Source organism: Ambystoma mexicanum, chromosome 14 (genome assembly GCF_040938575.1).
Source record: "Ambystoma mexicanum isolate Mex_15411 chromosome 14, UKY_AmexF1_1, whole genome shotgun sequence".
In the NCBI taxonomy this organism is placed as follows: domain Eukaryota; kingdom Metazoa; phylum Chordata; class Amphibia; order Caudata; family Ambystomatidae; genus Ambystoma; species Ambystoma mexicanum.
Genome location: NC_090940.1, coordinates 220930655 through 220951358, shown reverse-complemented (window position 1 = coordinate 220951358; position 20704 = coordinate 220930655). Strand labels below are relative to the sequence as shown.

The 20704-nt window shown below is 48.8% G+C and overlaps 1 protein-coding gene across 1 annotated transcript in view; it reads left to right on the top strand.

Moving 5' to 3' along the window:
- Positions 1-20704, top strand: part of MAP4K5 (mitogen-activated protein kinase kinase kinase kinase 5) — a 1870683-nt gene that overhangs the window by 904437 nt on the left and 945542 nt on the right. Inside the window, exon 19 of the mRNA XM_069638985.1 lies at positions 16704-16801. Within this exon, the coding sequence (XP_069495086.1) occupies positions 16704-16801 (98 nt within the window). The remainder of the gene's footprint in view (positions 1-16703; positions 16802-20704) is intronic.

The window sequence follows — 20704 nt, the reverse complement described above, 5'->3', positions numbered from 1 at the left end:
TAGCTGAAGGCACAAAGACTGGTGTGCGTGGGCTACAAGTAGCAGCGGTTCCAAGTATAACGCGGCCACTTCCAGATGATGGTGGGGGCTCCGGCGATGCAGTGGTGGGGGTTCCTGGCAACTCGACCTTGTGGCGATGGTGCTACTGAATGCTGTAGGGGCAAACGGGGCCTTTTTCTGGCCTTCTTCGAGGACGGCTCTTCCGCCTGTCGGCAGATTCAACTGGTTGTTCTTTGTTCAACAAGGTTGCAGCCTGCAACCTTGGGGCCAGCATAGTTCAGTTTTACTATCTGTCTTCTCCGACTCACGACTGTGCTGAACTGTTGGTAGTTTCTTGTCTCGGGAGTCAAGGACGGCACCACGCCGGCAAGCGCTTCTCCCCGCTTTGGCTATCGGCGTGGGAGGGCCCAGTGTGCCGTTGACACCTGTCACACCACCCGCCGGCTGGACTTCCTAGTCTTATAATTTCCCTTTTGGAGGCTTTGCGGGTCTGAGTTGAAAAGGGCAAGGACAGTTCCCCCCCCTCGTCGTCCCTCCAGGTCTTGCCGCCTTTCTCCTCCGTTTGACCTGCCGGTCCGGTGTAGCTGTTTCCTTGTGCGTTCAAAGTGTGCTCTTATGCTCTACCTTTTAACCCTGTGGGGAAGAGAAAGGGGCGTCAGATGTGTGTAATTGTTGGCAATTGCCTGACTCTGCCTGACATGTCAGGTAAACGGCTTTATTGTTAGTCTGTTGTCTTTCACGGTATGAGAAAGTGTTTGTGTCGGAAAAGGGGAGGGGTACAGTTTCTAAATATCCTGCTGGGAAGGATGGGGAAAAAGGTGTTATAGGAACTTATATCCCTCATCCTAGATGTTGTGGTGAGCTCAGAAGCATGGGTTTTGTAGGGTCTGTGAAATGAGTAGGGGAGATTGTGGGAACTAAAGTGTTTTGTCACAGTCGACTGGGAGTTCGGAAAATGATAATCGGAGGGACGGGGAGAAGAATGTCTAGGAGTACTCAGTATAGGTAACTGGAAAATAGAGACTCTGGGATATGTAGTTACCCACATTAATGTTGTTCAGGTTCCTAATTGGTTTCACAGACAAGGAGGGGTTGTTGGATTTTGATAAGGGAGAATGACTGTGGGGGTTTCCATTCGGAATAGCCTATGAAGGCCTGAAGGACTTCGTCCTTCTCCCTAGTGTAATACTGCGTCTCGCATGGGGCATTTCCTCAAGCATAACCCCAGGTTCCCCTACCCAGGTCATCCTCCCTCGCCCGTCCACACCCAGGGTTGGGATCTGAGAGTGCCAGTCCTTCCCTGGCCACCTGAATAAGGGATTCTTGAGGTCTGCTTGGGTGAATACCCTCAGTTTTCTCACATAAGGACTATTTTCTATTGGACTTTGAGGAGCACCATTCGTTTCAGTTTGGTAGGCAGGGAACTTCCCTCATACCAGTTGTGGTAGACAGACTTTTTTTTAAATTTTGTTTTAAATAAACAGCCTAGAACAGGTCAGTCATTAATCTGACTCCTCCTTCTGGTTCGACCAGCACGCTGCATTGTGATACCTGGGACCTGAGACAGCTCTGCCACATTGGGTGTTAGTGTGCTGTTGACTGAGGTGTACCTTGCTGGTTTATGCATTGCTGACAGTAAAACATGAGGAGCAGCTCTGCAGTCTTGGAAATTACTGACAACACATTGCGCAAGTGGTGCCATTAAGAAGACGTAGACGTAGGAGGAGAGGTTAATTACAGCGAAATGGCGTGTCAGCTTCCACAATGGTCTTGATTGGGGCAGCCATTGGGGAGAGCGAGGAGTGCGTGTGGTCGGACTTCCTATATGTGAATTCCATGATACAATGCTCCATTCTTGAAAGCTCTTAGAGAGCATGCTCCATACCCAATAATAAGGTTTCAAGACTCCAGGCTCTTTTTTCAGCATTGATCAGAGCCAGATGTTGTGTACTCAGTACCCCAGTTGTGTTTCAAGACTGCAATTGTGTTTGTAAAGGAGGCTCATGCTCTTCCCAAGCGACGCAGACATTGGTTATCCAGTCTGACTCCCTGCCTTCCTATGCACTGCCCTCCGGGTTGTGGTATTCCCGGCTCGAGTATAGGCTGGCTGTGCCAGGACTTTGCTTAGCCCTACCCCATATGCTACTGCACTCAGTCACTTATTGCACACAAGCACACATTGACAAGTGCGTGCTCATAGCTGACACAATCATTCCCAATCATGCATACTGTGACGATTTGTGGGCATTTGTCTCTTTTCCCCAAGAGAGAGCCCCCAGCTGTGATTATAGGCAGGTGAGCCTGCTCCACAACACCCTACCTAGGGGTCAAGGCAAGTGGGACTTCACTGGGAGAGACGCCTTCTTAGGGGACAAGAACTCCTGTTCCTGCAAGGAAATCCCTGGAACAAGAACATGATGGCATTTATAATTGTTCTTTTTTTTATATAATAATCTTAATACCAGCAAGTGGTTTCTAAGCGGGGGATCGAGATTCAAACCTGTGTTGCGCTGCATTGTCTTGCTTCCAAGACAAATGTATTGGCCCGAGCTATCCTTCCTCCCCATATATCGGACTGTCAAACCTATCAAATAATGTTAAATACCACGACTGGGCAGGAGAAGAAGCTAACAGCTGCTATTATCCAGAAGAGCAAAACTGTCTCTTTAAAGTAACCAATTCACTGTGACAAGTGGATTAAAAGATGACCACTCGTCAGGTAGAGAGAGAGGAGGGAAAGGAAAGAGAGGGATGTCTGTCGAAGCAGGGGAGGTCCCCCTGAGAGCGTGAACTTGGGAGGAGGTAGAGCCGCAGCAGGGCGTTGAGCCTGCAGAATCCGAAGTCGCTGGAAAGTAGCAAACAGAACGCTGAGAGACCAGCATAGCCGAGAGCCTGAGAAAAGCTGGGCCAAGTGGGGGTTGAGAGTTGGTGGTGGCGCGACCCCGAGAGAATCATGGTGGGCAGCCTGCCCTCATAATTCTGCTGTAGGGATCCCACAACAAGCAGCCCGGCTTCCCTTTGAAATTGGAGAAGCCGAGAGAAAGAGCTAGGGCTGCCTAACCAGGATGGCAAAGAGAACGGCTTGACACTGCAGTGTAGAAAGGGAACGGAGTCAAAGCAGGTTAGAACCCCAGAGATGTGCCCTGATAATACGGAAGGGGGACGTGGGAGGCACGGGAAGCCAACTGACAATTGTTATATGAATCGGGATACTCATCTAGGTACGTATGAGAGAAACCTGAAAGTAAACTTGATAAATATGAACTATAATAATATGAGCAAGAGAATAACATTCCCTGGAACGGATGTGAATGGAGGTAGAATATCCTTGCCACATCTGAACTGTGATAACATGAGAAAGAGAATAATAACGCTCCCTAGAGGACCGGTGAATGAAAGTGAAATATCAATCACAAATGATCTCAATGAAAGCGAGAAGAAAGTATAACCAACATTAATTCATCTAAATACTTGCAATGAGGGAAAGCGAATAATAGATATAACCAAAAGAGTGAATAGTAAAGCAGGTTTATCTCTTCCCTGGCAAGAGGAGAAGTCAAATCCTTTATCAAAAGCAGGAGAGTGGGAGCTGAGAAAGAGTATGAGGCACTGAAAGCTCAGGTAGCCTTTATGATAAATCAGTCTGAGACAAGGAGAGGCGCTCCTAAAGTGGAAAGTAAATATACCAACCTGAGGAAAGAGTTACACAAACTGATGAGAAGAGTCGCCAAAGACTATTGAAAATACGTATATTAAGAAGAAGTAATTCGCAAATTAGAAGACAAGTGTGGAAAGCACCCAGCAAGAGAAGGGATTCATTATTCTGCCCTTATTTTTGCTTCTATAACAGATAAGGTTAGATAGTATTTTTTTTTTGGGGGGGGTGGACTTATTCTTTTTGGACATTCAGAGACGACTGACGAGCACCTTAGTTAGTAAACTAGTTAGGGAACACCACACAGTGATGGGGGAAAGAGATGCTTCCTTCTTATTTATTTAATGAAGAGAAGGTCAATGTGCTCAGAGCCTGTGTCCTTCTTCTGACCCCACACACAAAATCTACAAATGGGTCACCCGTGTATTTTACCTTAAAAAGGACATCTACTCTTCATTCAGGTTGAGAGACTAGATACATCTAACAACTAGAGCAGGACACCCAGCCCTTTTATAGCTTGAATGTGCACAATCACCTGTTACTTCCTTTAATACTGAATAATCAAGTGACACACTGTCATATTCATTCATGTTTTCATTTTTCCCATCAAAATGTCTCAGACAGTAGTAAATTATATAAAATGAACACATATAATTTGATTCATATTTTTGTACATCAATATTCATATATATAACAAACAACATATATTTCATTAACTTGTCTCCATACAAAGTACAAAACATGTGCAAAATAGTGTGTAGGACCACAAGAAAGTGCAGGTGCATCAGAGTGCTATCAGAAAAACAACCTTGGCAAACTGGTTTTTGTGGGCAACATGGATAGTACATAACCGATTTCAATACCATGAGCCTAATCACATCACATGGGTACAACCTTTACCACTGGTCGTGCTATGCATTTCGTGCATCATCACATTCTATTCTCTGGTGGTGTTAACCATCTTAGCCCGTCTAGGATATTACTGTCCCTCATCAGATGACATCATATAGACATGAACACTATGGGTCTCATCACAAGTTCTGCTGTATTCCCGCTGACTGTAATAGCCCTAGCACTGACTGGTCCGGTGGTATTACCACCGGATCACGGGTTGGGCCTTCACGGTAAATCCCCATTCCTGATTGGGTCCATTGGATCCAATGGGGAATTTTTGGTGCTAATACTGCGGGCTAATACAGCCGGCAGTAATACCGCCAAAAACAGGGATTTTCACCTCCAGAAAAAAGCTGGAGGTGAAACAGCTGATTTAGCACCCAACACGTGATAGGGCCAGCCCTTAAATGCGGCGTTAATACCGTTACCACTGCATTAAAGGGCTACAGCCCAACTTGTGATGAGGTCCTATGTCTAAATTTATGTGGGTGTGGACACTTGGTGTTTGTCTTTTTTTTTTTACTTTGTTTATTTTAAATCAAGGCAGGATGGTAAATACACATATTACAAGCAATGCTTTTCCAGGCATGTTGATCCCCAGTCCTCATTCCCCCCACCAGGCTTCCTCCCTCCCACCTCCCTCTGGCCTCTCCACCCCTCAGTTTTGGAGGCAGAATTTTTCCTCCTGGGTTACCCAGTTCGCGCCTTAGCGTCTATGTGTCTTCCTCAGGGTTCTCTTGGTTTTTCAGGATCCATCGTGCCCTGATCGGTTTATAGGTCCGGGCGGGGAAGCGCTGGTCGTATTCAAGCACTGGGCCCCAAATATTCTGGAAGCGATGGAGTGTTCCCGTCTGTGCTGCCGTCACCTTCTCCGCAATCAGGATGTCCCAGAGTTTAGACCACCATTGGGCTATGTGAGGGCCTTCTGGGGATTTCCAGGCCCGGGCCAACACCGTTTTCCCCACCAGTAGGCAGTGTGTCAATAGTTTTGATCTGGTCCCGGAGCGCGGGTAGATCGCGGGGATCGGGGCCCCCAGCAAAACTGGTTCTGGTTCCAGAGGAATCGCTGTTCCCGTGATTTGCGTGATGGTCTCCAGGCATGTCCTCCAGAACTGTTGAATCTTTGGGCAAGCCCACCACATATGGAAAAAGGAGCCTGGGTGGCCACATCCTTTCCAGCAGGCATGATCCACTTGTGGGTTCATGTGGTGAAGTCGAAGGGGCGGGTAATACCACCGCAGCAGCACCTTGTACGCACATTCCCTGTTGGGAATGCAGGTGGAAGAGGTGTGTGTTCTGGTCCATATGTCCACCCAGGTTTGGTCCTCTATTGGATGACCTAGGTCCGCCTCCCACTGGGCCATACAGCGGGTCTTTGTGGCCAGGAAGTCGCTTAAGAAGCGCCTATATGGGGTGGATACCCTGCCCCGGGTCGAAAGGTCCCCCAGTGTAAGTTCCAAGGCGGTGGGCGGGCGTGTTGCTGCCTGCAGAGTTTGGGGGTGTGAGCACCAGTCGCGCAGCTGGATATAAGTGAATCTGTCCCTTTCCTGGAGTTGGAACTTCTCCTTACATTGGACGAAAGTGAGGGGTATCCCTCCCATATATAGCTGGTCTATAGTCTCCAGCCCGCCCTTTATCCAGTTCCGAAAATTGCGGGGGTTCGCTCCGGGTGAGAAGGATGGGTTATGGAAGACCGGGGAGCGTGGGCTCAGTCCTCTTGGCAATCCCTTTTGCTTTAGCGCCCAGTCCCAGGAGCTAAGGGTATGTTTAGTTGATAGGAGGTCTCCCCATTGTGTTCTAAGGGGGGGGCGGGATGTGTGGCAGAAATCGCAAGGGTAGGGGCACTTGTGATTGTTCCAGCTCTACCCATCTAGGGCGGTTTGTTATATTTTGCCATGCCTGAACCTGTGCTAGTTGTGCTGCCACACTATAGGCCCGCAAGTCCGGAACCCCCAGTTCTCCTAGCTTGGAGCCCCCCCCAGCATCGTTCTGAGAGGGATTCTCGCTCTCTTACCTTTCCAGATGAATTTCAGCATTTTCCTTTGGATGTCCCTGAGGGTTGGTGTGGGAATCGCTACTGGGAGGGAGGCGCAGGCGTATAGGAACCTCGGAAGTAGGTTCATCTTACATGCTGTGATGCGCCCCAGCAGTGAGATCTCTTGGATCTCCCATCGTTTCAAGTCGCCTTCCAGTTCTTTCAGTAGCCGGGGGAAGTTGGCTTTGTATGTGTCTCTTGGGTTAGCCGGGATGTGGACCCCTAGGTAGGGGATGGCCTTCTTCACCCATGTCATCAGGCACATCGCAGTCAGTGGCTCCCGTTCTGCTGGGGTGAGGCCGATGCCCAAAGCCGAGAATTTGTCAAAGTTTATAGTGAAGCCTGAGACCTCACCATAGGTGGTAAGTTCTCGTATCGCATGTTTCAATGATGAGTGGGCCTCTGGGATCGTGAGTAGAACATTGTCCGCATATAGGGCGATTTTGTGTTGCATGGGGCCGCTCTGTAGCCCTTTGATTTGGTCGTTTCCCCTAATCCTTTGGGCCAAAGGCTCCATGGTGAGTGCGAACAGTAAGGGCGACAGCGGGCAGCCCTGCCGGGTTCCACATGACAGGTGGATCGGAGCTGAGCTGTGTCCGTTGATTCTCAGGCTAGTACTTGGGCTATTATAGTTGGCTAGAACCATTGTTTGGAAAGTTGACCCGAAGCCGAAGGCCTCTAGGGTGTGTTTCATAAAGGTCCAATCTACCCGATCAAATGCCTTGGCTGCGTCCAGAGCCACTAAGACTAGTTTCTGGGAGTTCCGGGAAGCAAGGTCCACCAGGTTCAAGGTTCTCCGTATGTTGTCACCTGCTGACCGGTGAAGGATGAAGCCTGCTTGATCGGGGTGGATGATCTTCGGGAGGACGCGATTCAAGCGGTTTGCCAGAATTTTTGAATATATGTTTGCATCGATGTTTAAGAGTGCAATCGGTCTATAGGAGGTTAGACTCCTTGGGTCCTTTTCTGGTTTCGGCAGGTGGATGGTGGTTGATTCCTGCATCAATGGGGTGACTGATCCTGTTTCTCTGAAGGAGTTGAACAGGGTCACCAGGTGGGGGGTCAGTTGTGGCCTGAATAGTTTATAGAACCTGGTTGAAAAGCCGTCTGGTCCTGGGGCTCGTGTTTTAAGCGATTTAATGGCTTCCTCAACCTCCTCCCCTGTAATGGGCTCCTCCAATTCGTCTCTCGCTGTATCGGCGAGACGGGGTACCGCTGCCCTCTGCAGATATTCCACCTGTTGCGGTAGGTTCCGTGGGGTTGCCTTCATGATTTGGGCCAGGTAGTCTGTTGCGAGCTGTTGCTTTTCGGCTCTGAGTACCATGTGACCCCCTTGGAATCACGCAGACCTGCGATCGTGTTGACGCGTCTCCGCTTGGCTAGTTTGGCCACCAGGAACCTGTTCGCCTTGTTTCCCTTCGCGTAATATGATTGTGTGGCCTTCGCCATCAGTAGAGCGGTTTGTTCCACATAGTGGGCTTCTAGCTTTTTCCTCGCTGTTCATATAATCCGTTGCGTTTTAGGGGACCAGCCTTTTTCCTTGTGGATTGCCTCGGCCTCTCTTAGCTCATCCTCTAGAGCTATCCGGGTCTGGCGTCTGTTCCGATGGTAGGCCGCTCCTTGAGCAATTGGGGAACCCCTGATTACTGTCTTCATGGCATCCCAATTATTCGCTAGCGAAGTGTCCGAGGCTGGGTTTTCGTCAAAGAAATGTCTTATCCCCGTTGCGATCTTGTCTCTCGTAGCCATGTCATTGAGGATCGGGGTTGCATAGAGACCATTTACGTGGGTTATTGAGGTTGGGGTTCTGAACCCGGAGTTCCAGGATCACTGGAGCGTGGTCGGACATGGCTCTCGTGCCGATGGAAACCTCTTTGACAGAGGGGAAGGTTTGCGGGGAGATCAGTAACAGGTCGATCCTTGAGAAGGTGCGGTGGACGAACAAGTAGAAGGAGTAGTCTCTTTCGTCGGGGTGAAACACCCGCCATGAGTCTATTATCTCCAAGGACCTGAACAGCCGGAGGAGGCTAAGTGCTTGAGCGAAATCGCTTGGAGTCGGGGGGTGTGACCGGTCTTTAATAGGGTCGGGAACCGCAGTGAAGTCCCTTCCGACAATCGTTTGGCCCTCCACAAAACTAGCGAGAGTCGTGCCCAAGAAGTCATAGAAGTGTGATTGTCCAGTGTTAGGGGCATACACCGAGATGAGGGTGTATAGGTCTCCCATCAGGAGGCATTTGACTGCTGTGTATCGGCCTTCCGGGCATATTTTCGTTTCCAGGATTTGCGGGTTCAAGTCTTTCCTAAAGAGGATCGCCGTGCCTCCCTTTTTGCTTGTGCCAGAGGCAAGAAATTGAAGCGGGAATAGCCGAGAGCGAAGCCGGATCACGTCCGCCGGCAGCAAGTGAGTCTCTTGGAGCATAGCTATCGCCTGGTCTTCGTCCTGAAGTTTTAATAGAGTTGCCTTTCGTTTGTTAGGGGAGTTCAGTCCATTAACATTTAGAGAGAGGATTCGCAGAACCTGGTGGTCCAGTGGTGTCCCATTCTCTGTCTCTTGGATTGGAGGGGGGTTTTGAGCCGGTGATTCAGCTGCCATGTTTGTCGTGAGATCTCGTGATACCATCCTGCACTTGAGGTTTTCACGTGGAGCCCCAACGGGGGGCCACAACTTTAACTGGCGGGTAGACCGACATTGTAAGTACGGGCGTACCCTTGGCCAACGGGGCCGATTGTCCCATCGCGTATCGAGTACTGTGGGTTTCCAAGGAACGAAAGTTGGAAAGTATCCTTGGAGTGGGTATGAACCGTGGGTATGGTCCGCCGTCTCCGCCTTCAGGGCACATCAGTCTAAGCGTTATGTGGCAGAACCGAGTTTAGGTCAGGTCAGAAGAGACCAGGGAAAGATGCTGTTGGAACCTAGGGGCGCAGGAGCGCCATTGTTCATCTCTTTCTGTTGCTCCGCTGGGTTGACGACCATGGCGAACGTTTAGGTTTTGGGGAGGGAAGCGGCCCAAAGTCCTCAGATCCCTCCGGGTTTGGCGTGGAAAGTTCCTGGGGCGAGATTGGATGCATGATCCTCTCCGCATCCTCCAAGTGACTGATCCGGTGTAGGGTGCCTTTATATGTGAATTGTAGAGCCGTTGGAAACAGCCATCTATAGCGGACTTGCTGCTCCTGGAGGAACAATGCCAGGGGTCGGAGTGCTCTTCAATTCTGAAGGGTGAGTGGTGAGAGGTCCTGATAAATTTGAAGTGGCGTGCTCTGAAAAGTGATTTCCTCCCCTTGGCGGCTAATTGCCGAAATCGCCTCTTTGGTTGTGAAAAAGTGGACCCTGGTAATGACATCTGGGGGGGGGTCCGAGTCTGCCCATCGGCGCGGGCGGAATCTGTGGGTCCAGTCTAGCAAGAGCTGAGATTTATTCAGGTCCGGGAGGAGGGCCTCGAAGAAGCGTCCCACGTAGTCCGCTAGCTTGTTGTCAGGGACGGAGGTTGGGACGCCCCGAATGCGAAGGTTGTTGCAGCGTGCCCTATTTTCAAGGTCCTCATGTTTAAACTCCAGGATCTCGCATTTGTGATGCAGGGTGTCAATGGCTCTTTGCATTTCTCCTAGAGTGGTAGTGTGATCCCGAGAGTGGTCTTCGATTTCTCCGGGCCTCTGTTCGACCTCTGTAACCCTTTGGTCTGTCTGTTCGACTTTGGTGGTGAGTTCTGAGAGGCATGAGCGAAACTCCGACTTAATGTCCGCCATGAAGGCTATCAGGTCCCCTTTGGTAGCGAGGGCTCCCCCGTCCTCCTGCGGTTTCTGTGGGGTAAGTTTGGGGGGCTCTTGCTTCTTGCTTTTATCTAATGCAGTAAGCATGGTGGAAATATCTGCGCCATTGCTAACCTTTGTTTTCCTGGACATGATGATCGTGTTGGGCGGACTTGGCTGGAAGAGTTGCAGCGGGGACCAAAACTGTGGGAGACGGCACTCAGCCCCCTTCAGGTCCGCAGAGTTTAGTGCGTTGTAGGGGTGGGAGGTTGTGTGCTTTAGGCGCCAGCCGCCCAGGAGTGTTCAAGCATAAGAGTGTGAGTGAGAAGCCGGTGGGGTAGCCATGATCCCGCAGTAGTCTAGGTCGATGGCTGGATGAATGGGCCGGGGCGCCCCAGGAAGTACTAGTGCATGGAGGATCTCAGTGGGACCGGATCGGAGCAGGACGACCCATCGGTGCGTGGAGGGAGGGGGTGTGTCGCTGCGGTATGGCCCGCGAGTTCGAGGCTTCTCTGGGTAACAGGGATTATCTTGTGGCCTCCGTATTTTCCCCCCCGTCCTCACCGTATGTCGATCGTTGGGGGGGGGGGGTCTGTGATACTTCGGAATCAAGCTTCAGAGCGGGGGAGGTCTAGGCCCCGGGCCCGCCAGGCAGCGACGAAGGAGAAGGCTCCACGCAGCAGCCCCCGAGGAAGCTCTCACGTGCCCTCCGGGCAACCCTGATATGATACGGCTGGTTCCGTGTTGGCGGATCCGTCCGCTCCTCTTCTTCGGCGCCCCAGAGCCCCGTCACCACCAGATGCGTAATATGTTGCTGAGTTCTGGCGAGGCCGCCATCTTGGTTTCTTCGGATGGTGACGGGGGAGGGATTCGGCTGCTAAGTTCTAGGAGAACGCTCCCGCGTTCGGAGGTTATCTTAGGCCAGGTTGTGCCATATCGGTTCCGATCGCCGTAGATGGCATTGGCGACTCGGATGCTCGATCAGAACCGCCAGAATTTGACGGCGGTGGCGGACATCCCACGGGCGGCCTCAAGGGAGCGACCACATCGATGGCGCTCCAAGCCACGCCCCCCTGGTGTTGATGTCTTATACGATGGTGTCCACTCATCCGTGGCTTCTCCTCAGTTGATATAAAGGGCAGGGGTGTTGCCAGGTCTGGAAAAGATCAGGGGCTAAGCTAATGTTGAGACTGGCGCGATTCGGGGTTAGTTAGCATTTTGGTTGTAGTGACTGAGCAACTATCTGAGGCTACAACCAAAAGACCCGGGGCTATAGCCCCCTCAGCCCCACCCCCAGCATCGCCTCTGATAAAGGGCCTTCATTAGGACACAAAAAACGTTTCTTTGAAGAGAAGTCAATTCCATGCACTTCTTGGATTTGAGACTTTCAATCCAAATAAAACCGTACTTGGTGTTCGACGACAGCGCTGGGCTTGTTCTTATTTAGTCAAGTATACTACCTTCCTACAGGACTACACTGCAGATGACCAGGCTGATGCCACAGACAACTGGAAGGACACTCATCAAGTCGAGACGGAGCCATGGACACTCTACTCACAATCAGGACACAGATGTCCTGTGTGTGCACTCCGCTCCTTCCACCCCGGCCCGCCAGGCTTCACCAATAGACGATCAGATGGCCTTTAATGCCATTTTAAGGAAGGCAGCTGATTAATTTCAGATCGCCACCCAAGAAGCCATACCTGAACAAGAGTTCATGGACATACTTAAAAGAAAACCCCCCTCCAGTCAAGCCATTCCTCTCCTAAACTCCATTTAAAGGAGATTGGCTCCTTCTCTTGTCACACCAGCCCAGACCAGGGCAGTAAATCCAAGGGTGGAATAGTTATTTCGGCCATCGCCTACTGACCCCCAATATATTAAAAGCCACACCACCCCCGAATCCCTAGAGGTTACCACCACCCAGAAACGGGCGGGAGTACGCCTTTCTACGGGAGAGGCACCTCCCGATAAGCAGTCAAAAAGATTATATGCCTTGGGTAAACGTATTACCACGGCAGCTGCCTTTACCACACGCATAGCAAACAACACCACGTTGCTTGCCAGTTATGCCGATGCGCAGTGGAACCTTATACAAGAAGGTCTCCAGGAAGTGCCTGAACCCGCAAGAACTAAATTACTCGCTATTGTGGCCGAGGGCAGGCAGGTCAACACAAATGTAATAAAAACACCCTGGATACTGTAGAGACAGCAGGAAGGTCCCTAGCTCAGGGCACCCTGCTCAAACGACACGCTTGGCTCCGAAACTCGGGATTCAAGCCAGAGACCCAAGCAGCCCTTATAAATAAACCTATTGAGGAATCAAACCTCTTTGGTAAAGCAGTCGACGAGGTTCTAGAGACTGCCAAAAAAGAGCATGAGACTCTTAAGTCTCTTCAACAAATAACTCAGAAGCACTCCCCCCAGGGGGCAAGCGGTTCCCGTCGGTCCTTTAGATCCCAATCCCATTCCACACAGAACATGTACAATACGGGAAACAACTGGAACTTAGGGCAGGCCTCCAGCACCCCTGCCAACTATCCACCTAGGGGTCAGCGACGCAGGAAGTGTAGAGGCAGAGGCCCCAACTCCAGGGGAGCCACAGCCGCTGGTCAGAAATGACCTACGGGTTCAGGTCCCCTTTCATGTCACCCCGGTCGGGGGGGCGCTTAACATCTTTCCTTTCAGCATGGGAGGGAGTTACATCAGACCAGTGGGTTTTAAAGACGGTCGCCCACGGGTACTGTGTGGAATTCCCCCGACCCCCACAATTCAGACCGCCCAGGACAAGACGCCTGACGCCAGACCATCTGCGAATCCTGAACAAGAGGTGGAAACACTGCTGGAAAAGGACACCATAGAAGCTGTCCTTATTCTTCAGGTAAAAAAGTGTATTTATTCAGTATACTTCCTTGTACCCAAAAAGGACCTCACCATGCGCCCTGTACTAGACTTGCGCCCGGCAAACAAATTTGTCAAACCTGAAAAGTTTTGTATGGTAACTCTGCAGGAAGTAATCCCACTGTTAAGGCAGGGGGATTACATGGCAACACTGGACATGAAAGATGCATACTTTCATATTTCAATGTTGCCAGCGAACAGAAAATAGCTAAGGTTTGTGATAGAGGACAAGCACTATCAATTCAAAGTCCTCCCCTTCGGCATTGCTTCGGCCCTGAGGGCGTTTACAAAGGTACTGTCAGTAGCGGCAGCACACCTGCGCAGACTATCCGTCCCGGTTTACCCTTCCCTTGACGACTGACTCATAACAGGGGACTCTTACGAAACATGCCTATTGAATACTCAGAAGACAATAGACTTCCTGTTCAATCTGGGGTTCTCCATCAACAAGAAGAAATCCAGCTTAGACCCCAGTCAAGTCAAGCAATTCCAATGGGCTCTAATCCGGACAAAAGACTGCCTCATCTTCCCCTCCAACGAGAGGGTTCAGAACATGCTCTCTCGGATCCCTTAATATGTAGCCAGTCGGGAAGTGACAGTACGCAAGGCCATGCGCTTGCTAGGTATGATGGTGTCATGCATTTACTTACTTCCCCATGTGCAGCTGCGCATGCGTCACATGCAAGAGTGGCTCAACAGCCAGTGGTGCCAGGCCAGCAGACAATGGAAAGATCTGTTAGTTGTCGCCAGCCCTCATTCTCTCTCTCCAGTGGTGTTCGAAGGAAAACCTCTTGAAGGGGAAAACCTTCACCACCCCCGCAGTAGAAGCCACTCTCATGACAGACGCATCTCTCACGGGGCGGGGGGCTCATCTGCATCAACAGACAGCGCATGGAGTGTGGTCCCAGACTCCCCACAAGTAGCATCCAACCATATAAATCTCTTGGAGCTGCTAGCGGTGTTCAAAGCACTGAAAGCCTTTCAAACGCAGCCACAGGGGAAGATAGTGCTGGTCCTGACAGACAACACCGCAGCCATGTATTACCTAAACAAACAAGGGGGCACACACTCTCCAGGGCTATCCAAGCTGTCCCAGAACATTTGGATGTGGGCTCTCAAACACAATATGTTCCTACTGTCCCAACATGTTCCAGGAGAACTCCATCTTCTAGCAGACCTGCTCAGCAGAGATTTCCCACTGCCCGTTGAATATGAATGGCATCTACACGAAGACATCATCTCCAACGTCTTCGCAGAATGGGGCTTCCCAGAGATCGACCTGTTTTAACTCAGGAGAATGCCCAGTGCCAAGACTATGCCTCCAGGTACCCCCAGAACCGCTCCAAGGGGAACGGACTCTGGATAACATGGTCAGAGAGATTTGTCTACGCTTTTCCCCGACTCCCCTACTCAAAAGATAGTGCACAAGACGCACCAGGAACCAGTTACCATGATTCTGGTGGCCCCATGTGGGCCTGTCAATCCTGGTTCGCTCATCCAATGGAAATGTCCCTCACACCCCCTGTGAGAATACCCTGCCCATACAGCATGTTGTCTCAGGACGGAGGGGAGACACTACACCCATGCCCGCAAACTCTTAATTTAGCGGCCTGGCTCCTGAGGTCATAGAGTTTGGTCACCTTCAACTTCCTCAAAGATACATGTACATACTCATGGAGGCTAGAAAACCTAACACGCGTTATTGCTATTCCAGTAAGTGGAAACGCTTTGTCATCTGGTGTAAAACCAAGGGCGTCAATCCCATTGACTGCTCGCCTACACACATTGTGTTATACCTAACTCATTTGTTAGACTCAGGTTTGGTTTTTAATTCCCTAAAGATTCATCTAGCTGCCCTATCAGCCTACACTACGTCACAACAGAAAGTTTTGTCGTGGAAAATACCTGTTATTAAGGCTTTTATGGAAGGGGTTAAGAGAATTCACCCCCCGATTTCTAACCCAGCTCCCGGATGGGATCTAAATGTGGTTTTGACCAGACTCATGGGGTCTCCCTTTGAACCAATGCATAAAGTAAGTCTAAAAGACCTTACTTATAGGACGGCCTTCCTAGTGGCTATCACTTCTATTAGAAGGGTAAGCGAACTACAAGCCCTTTCAGTTCTAGACCCTTTTGTTACAGTCCACAGGGATAAGGTGGTTCTGCGCACTCATCCCAGATTTGCGCCTAAATTCATCTCGAAGTTCCATTAGAACCAATCAGTCGAACTACCCACTTTCTTCCAGAATCCCACTAGCATGGCCGAAAGAAGCCTACACACACTAAATGTGCACAGGGCAAACATGTTTTACCTGGAAAGGACGAAACCACTGAGAAATACTAACCAGTTTTTCGTTTCATTGGCAGATGGTAGAGAAGGGGATCCTGTCTCTAAATCAGCTATATCTAGGTGGATTGTCAAATGCATCACACTGTTACACTCTTGCTAAGATAGAACTGCCCTTCAAGCCTAGAGCACACTCTACTCGGGGCACTGGGGCTTCCATAGCATTCATTGCAGATGTTCCCCTTGAGTACATTTGCAAAGCAGCAACCTGAGTTCTGTACACACCTTTACAAAACACTATTGCCTAGACACTCATTCTAGATCTGATACTCAGGTGGGACTAGCAGTATTAAGACATATTTTCACCACTGTTCCTTCTCACAACCCACCTCCAACTCCGGGTACTGCTCGCTTGTCTATGCACAGCATGTGATTCTAAGCAGATTAACAAGCATCAGAAGACATGCATTACTCACCGTAATAGCATTTCTGATGATTGTATCTGCTTAGATTCACATGCGCCCACCCTTCCTCCCTGCTCGGATGGAAGGAACGTAGACGTCTTACTACTTTCTCTCTTTATGTACTCACTCACAATAGCCTTGGGCTCCCTCGTGGCAGAAAAAATAAAATCGGAGGGATCTCGGCGCGTGAGGGATTTTGGGTACACTACACCTCACGATAGGGATAGTGTTACAGACACGCCTATGCCAACGTCACCTTTCGATCCCCGAAAGACAAGATGCAATACCATGCGGCTACCACTGGATGTGAGAATTTTCAAAGTGTGCTAAATCTGCACCCAAAGAGATGCTCTGCTTTTAGGGATGGAACATTGCAGGAGTCAGGCATGAGGGAATACGTCTGTTCTGATGTTGTAACAGCTCATGAAGCCTAAGAGTAATCCTGAATATTGGGAAATGGTATTGCCATCTGATGTGCCTTCCACATTAAACAAGAAAGATTTGTAAGTGTTATTCTGTGGCCTATCCATCAGCGAGGCAAAGATGTTACCGAAAGGTGAGTCTAACATCACCATTTCCCGTACCAAACACAGTACTGGGCAGTCGTCCCTAGCAATGTAAAATGTTTCCAAGTTTGCAATAGCAGTCATTTTATCTATGTGCCAAATATATTGACTGTGCATCAAAACTGTTTGTAATAAAAATTCCATTTTTTTTTAGGGACTGGAGACGTTTCTCAAAAAATTGATTGTGAATTGACGGAGAATAGTAAACAAGCACCACAGTTACCACGTAAAAAAGAAAAGAAAGATTTTCCAGTATGTATGGTTCTTTATAGACTTGGTTCGTTCATTGAGATACATTTCCCTGCATTTGTTGTGTAAAGTTCGCCTGTGGGAGCAAATGCTTCTGGGCAGTTGGAGACAGTATTTGAATTGGGAACATGCACGTATATTCTTTTTATGACAAGGGTCCCCTTTTATAAACTGCCATTTTAGTGGTTTATTCATACAAAACGCATGCTTTGATATTTTTCCTTGAAGTAACTGGAAATAGTGTGCATTATCATTCTAGGTAACATAGCCTTCTTCATCAGATGTTGCAAAGAGAAAGGAGTAACCAAAAAACACCCCCACACTGGACAGTTCTATCTCATGGAGGAAAGAAAGAGAATGTTTAGTTTAAACATTTGTGGGTGAAGGAATATAGTATACATTAAATGCAGGCCTGGCATGGCTACCTTATCTAAATGAGCTTAAATCTGGCAGCAGGTCCTTTGTACTTCTTTATAGTCCTTTAGAAAAGGTGGCCGTTCTAAGCAAACTATTCCTTCACTATAAAGAAGTTTAAACAGAACATTCATTATTTTCTCTCTATGAGAAAAAATGGTCCAGTGTGTGTTTTTTTGTTTGTTACTCCTTTCACTCTCCACCGTTATATCAAAAAGATCTGTGCGAGTTTAAAAGTGAATGCACTTTACCAACTTGCATTTTGGGTGATTTTAAATCTCAACTAAAAAAGCATCAAAACCTTCTCTAAAACGGTTGACTTCATAATGTTGAAGAGCCCTAGTTCATTTGGTGAGCATTTATTATTTAATAATAATAATAATAATTTAGCATTTATATTGCGCTACAAACCCTCTACAAACCCTCAGGTATCTGAGCGCTGCTTATTATTACCCACGGTGTGTGGTGCTCATTTATCGACCTCGGAAGGATGAAAGGCTGAGTTTGGCACTGCCGGGATTCGAACTTGCGTCAGCAGGCTTTACACGGGATACCAAAGCGAGCGCTGTACTCGCTGTGCTATTTGACCGGCTAGTACAAATGTGTGCGTGTCTTCGTGCGTGCCCCTGTGTGTGCACACAAAACCTCAAATGAGCCGTTATGCGGACCAAAAGCGGTTGTGATTTAATGCATAATGACCTTGAAGTGCTAGTTTTGTTGGGCTAGAGAAACCCTCCAGCTTTCAGTCTGTCATTTGGAAAGGGTAGTGTTATTTAGAAAGTATGATGTTGTCCCCTGCCTAACTCGAGAGATCGACAATGGGGTATTGCAAGGGACCGGCCAACCCAAGGTCGTCGTTGCTTTACTGGAGGTGGTGTAAGGGGCATCCTCACTGAATCCCTGGGATCAGTCCTAGGGCTCTTAACGGACCAGTTCTCCCAAATAGGGATGCTAGGGATGGGAACAGGTCAAACACCTTTGAAAACCACCAATGCCCTCAAGCTGGTATTTTTGTCTGTCCTGCCAGTCCAATCCACACAGAGTATGAGGGGAATGAGTCTGCCCCTTTTAGCGTCACCCCCCCATGTCCCCCATCCTGCCGCCCCCTTCCCCCGCACGAGGCACACACTTTTCATTGTGTTTGTCAGATTGTTGAGAGTGCTGGCTCCAAGGCCAGACGAAAAACTTGTTTGGGCTTACAAGCTGCTGAGTATGAGGACCTTCCACACATGCTATGTACAGAAGCCAGCAACTCCGGCAATGGGTGCTTGCAGATACTTGAGTCGCAGGAAGACCAGAACAATTAGCCCCCCATGACCATCAATATGAGCAGGAGAGCCAAGCAGTTACAGGGTTTGTCATAATGTAATAGCAAGCTAAAGGAGCAGGGACTCCAAAACGAGGCAAACCACCTGCCCTCTTATAACCAAGTCATACGTCCAATGGCCAACATGCACATGGCCTAATCACAACACCGCCTGACCCACAAGCCACAGGTGACGCCTATAGCAACTAGCATCATGAATGGGAAGTGAAAGCCAGCCTATAAAATGCTCCTTCACCAGTTTTCTGGTGTAAGAGGTTTGAAGAGGGGCTGCAGGAAGGAGTTTGGAGACAGTTGGCAAGTGAGGTGCTTTGAAATGGGAGGTGGACAAAGATTGTTGGAGGTTGGTGATTGGAAAATAGAGTTTGCAGGAGAGTTATTGAAGGAATAAAGAAGGAAGATGTGAGGAGTTGTAACATCAGAAGTGAGGACTGGGAGAGACTGCAGCAGGTTGGAGAGGGGAGAAGAAAAATTGGAGGAGTAAGGGTACTATCTAGGAGAGAGAATATTGGAGAAAAGGCCTAAAGTGGAAACAAATTATTGAAAAAGAACAGGAGTGATTTGGAGGAGGCGTATCATCTAACGGAGCAGAGATAAGAGGAGTGAGAGGAGTAAACGGAGGATGGAGTAAAGAGGGGGAATCAGAGGAAAGTCCATCTTGGAAAGAAGTTGTTGCGAGAGGAGGGTTGTCCACAGAAAGCTGAGATCTGAAGTTGAAGGAGGGGAGCTACAACTACCCAACAGAACCATGCATATCAGTTGCAACTTGAGGTGGAGATCCACCATATTACCCTGAGGAAGGAGGAGAGTAGAGACCACCCTGGCCACTACATCCCAGGGAATATTCAGCGGGCCATCCTGGTCTACGGCAGGTGGTCGAAGTGTCTGGAAGTTCCAATCAGTGCTGTTGCTAGGAGGGACAGGTAAGCTACTAGAGGAAGGACTCAGGAGTAGACCTATCCTAGAAAAAGCCAGAAGAACATGGTGGACTCCTAAGTACCGGATCTGCGCTGTGCTCACCGAGGCATTGTGGAGGGCTAACCCCCCTGATTGAGACACTTTTTTACACCTGGACCTTTGTGAGCAAGGCCTCTGTCTGTAGATACCAATGAACGTTTTAAGGGAATTCAGAAAATGTATGGCCCACAACCCAAAGATAAAGACCAGGTTTATGACTGTGAATTATGCACCAGGGCCAGTCTGTGCCTGTTACACGGCTCTTGGTGATAACTTGTTTTTGTTACTTTGGAGCTATCCACTGCTTATCTCCCGGGCCGGTTGAGTCAGATGCCTTAGACCTTGTATTTTTTTCTCTTTTGTAGTTACTACCCCACTCCCCCATCCCTTTTAACATTGCACATAACCTCACCCTGTTTGTTTGGAATACCCTTCCTACTAGACAAGACTGTGTACCAGGGCGTGTGAAGTGAGAGAACATCCAGGTATACTTGAACTTCACTCATGTTTTATATTGTAAACTGATCATTTAAACTTTTAAGTTGATGATTTATTGTTTTTGTTCTCACATAATTACACTTTCTCCACCACTCATAATAAAATACATGAATGAGCCTGCACATGCTTGATCCTGTCCATTTCATTGGACTATTTTTTCGAGACGTTATGCTTTTAAGCTGAGCTGAACTGTGCATGAGCTGCGTTGCATGTTTTTTTTTCTCTCTGGAAATTAACAGGGAAATGGGTTTCAATCTCCCAGACATTACTTCGCTGTAAAACGTGACTGAACCTTGAAGACAAACACCTCTCATGCAACCCAACTTTCAGAGTTGACACGAATGGTACCTAATACCGGGATATGGTACACTTTCTGACTGTTCTAAAAATACAAGAAGTAAATATACTGTCAATACTGTTAGGTCACTGGTCCTACAATTCTTCAAGTTTATCCAAAAGGAAGATGTGTAATCTAGGTATATGTCTCGGCATTTTAGGCATAGAGTACTGAAGGTCTTCTGACAGTTCAGATTTAAAATTCAGGGATCCTAGTCCGTCTATTCATCTTGCTAAAGAGGTTTATTAATTGTGCAAACAATTACTCAGGGTGGTAGCACTGAGCCTGCAGGCTAAGTCTTTTTATTTTTAACATGTTGATTGATTGACACTGTCCATGGGACAACCCTGTCTTCCAAACGGCAGCTGAAATGCAA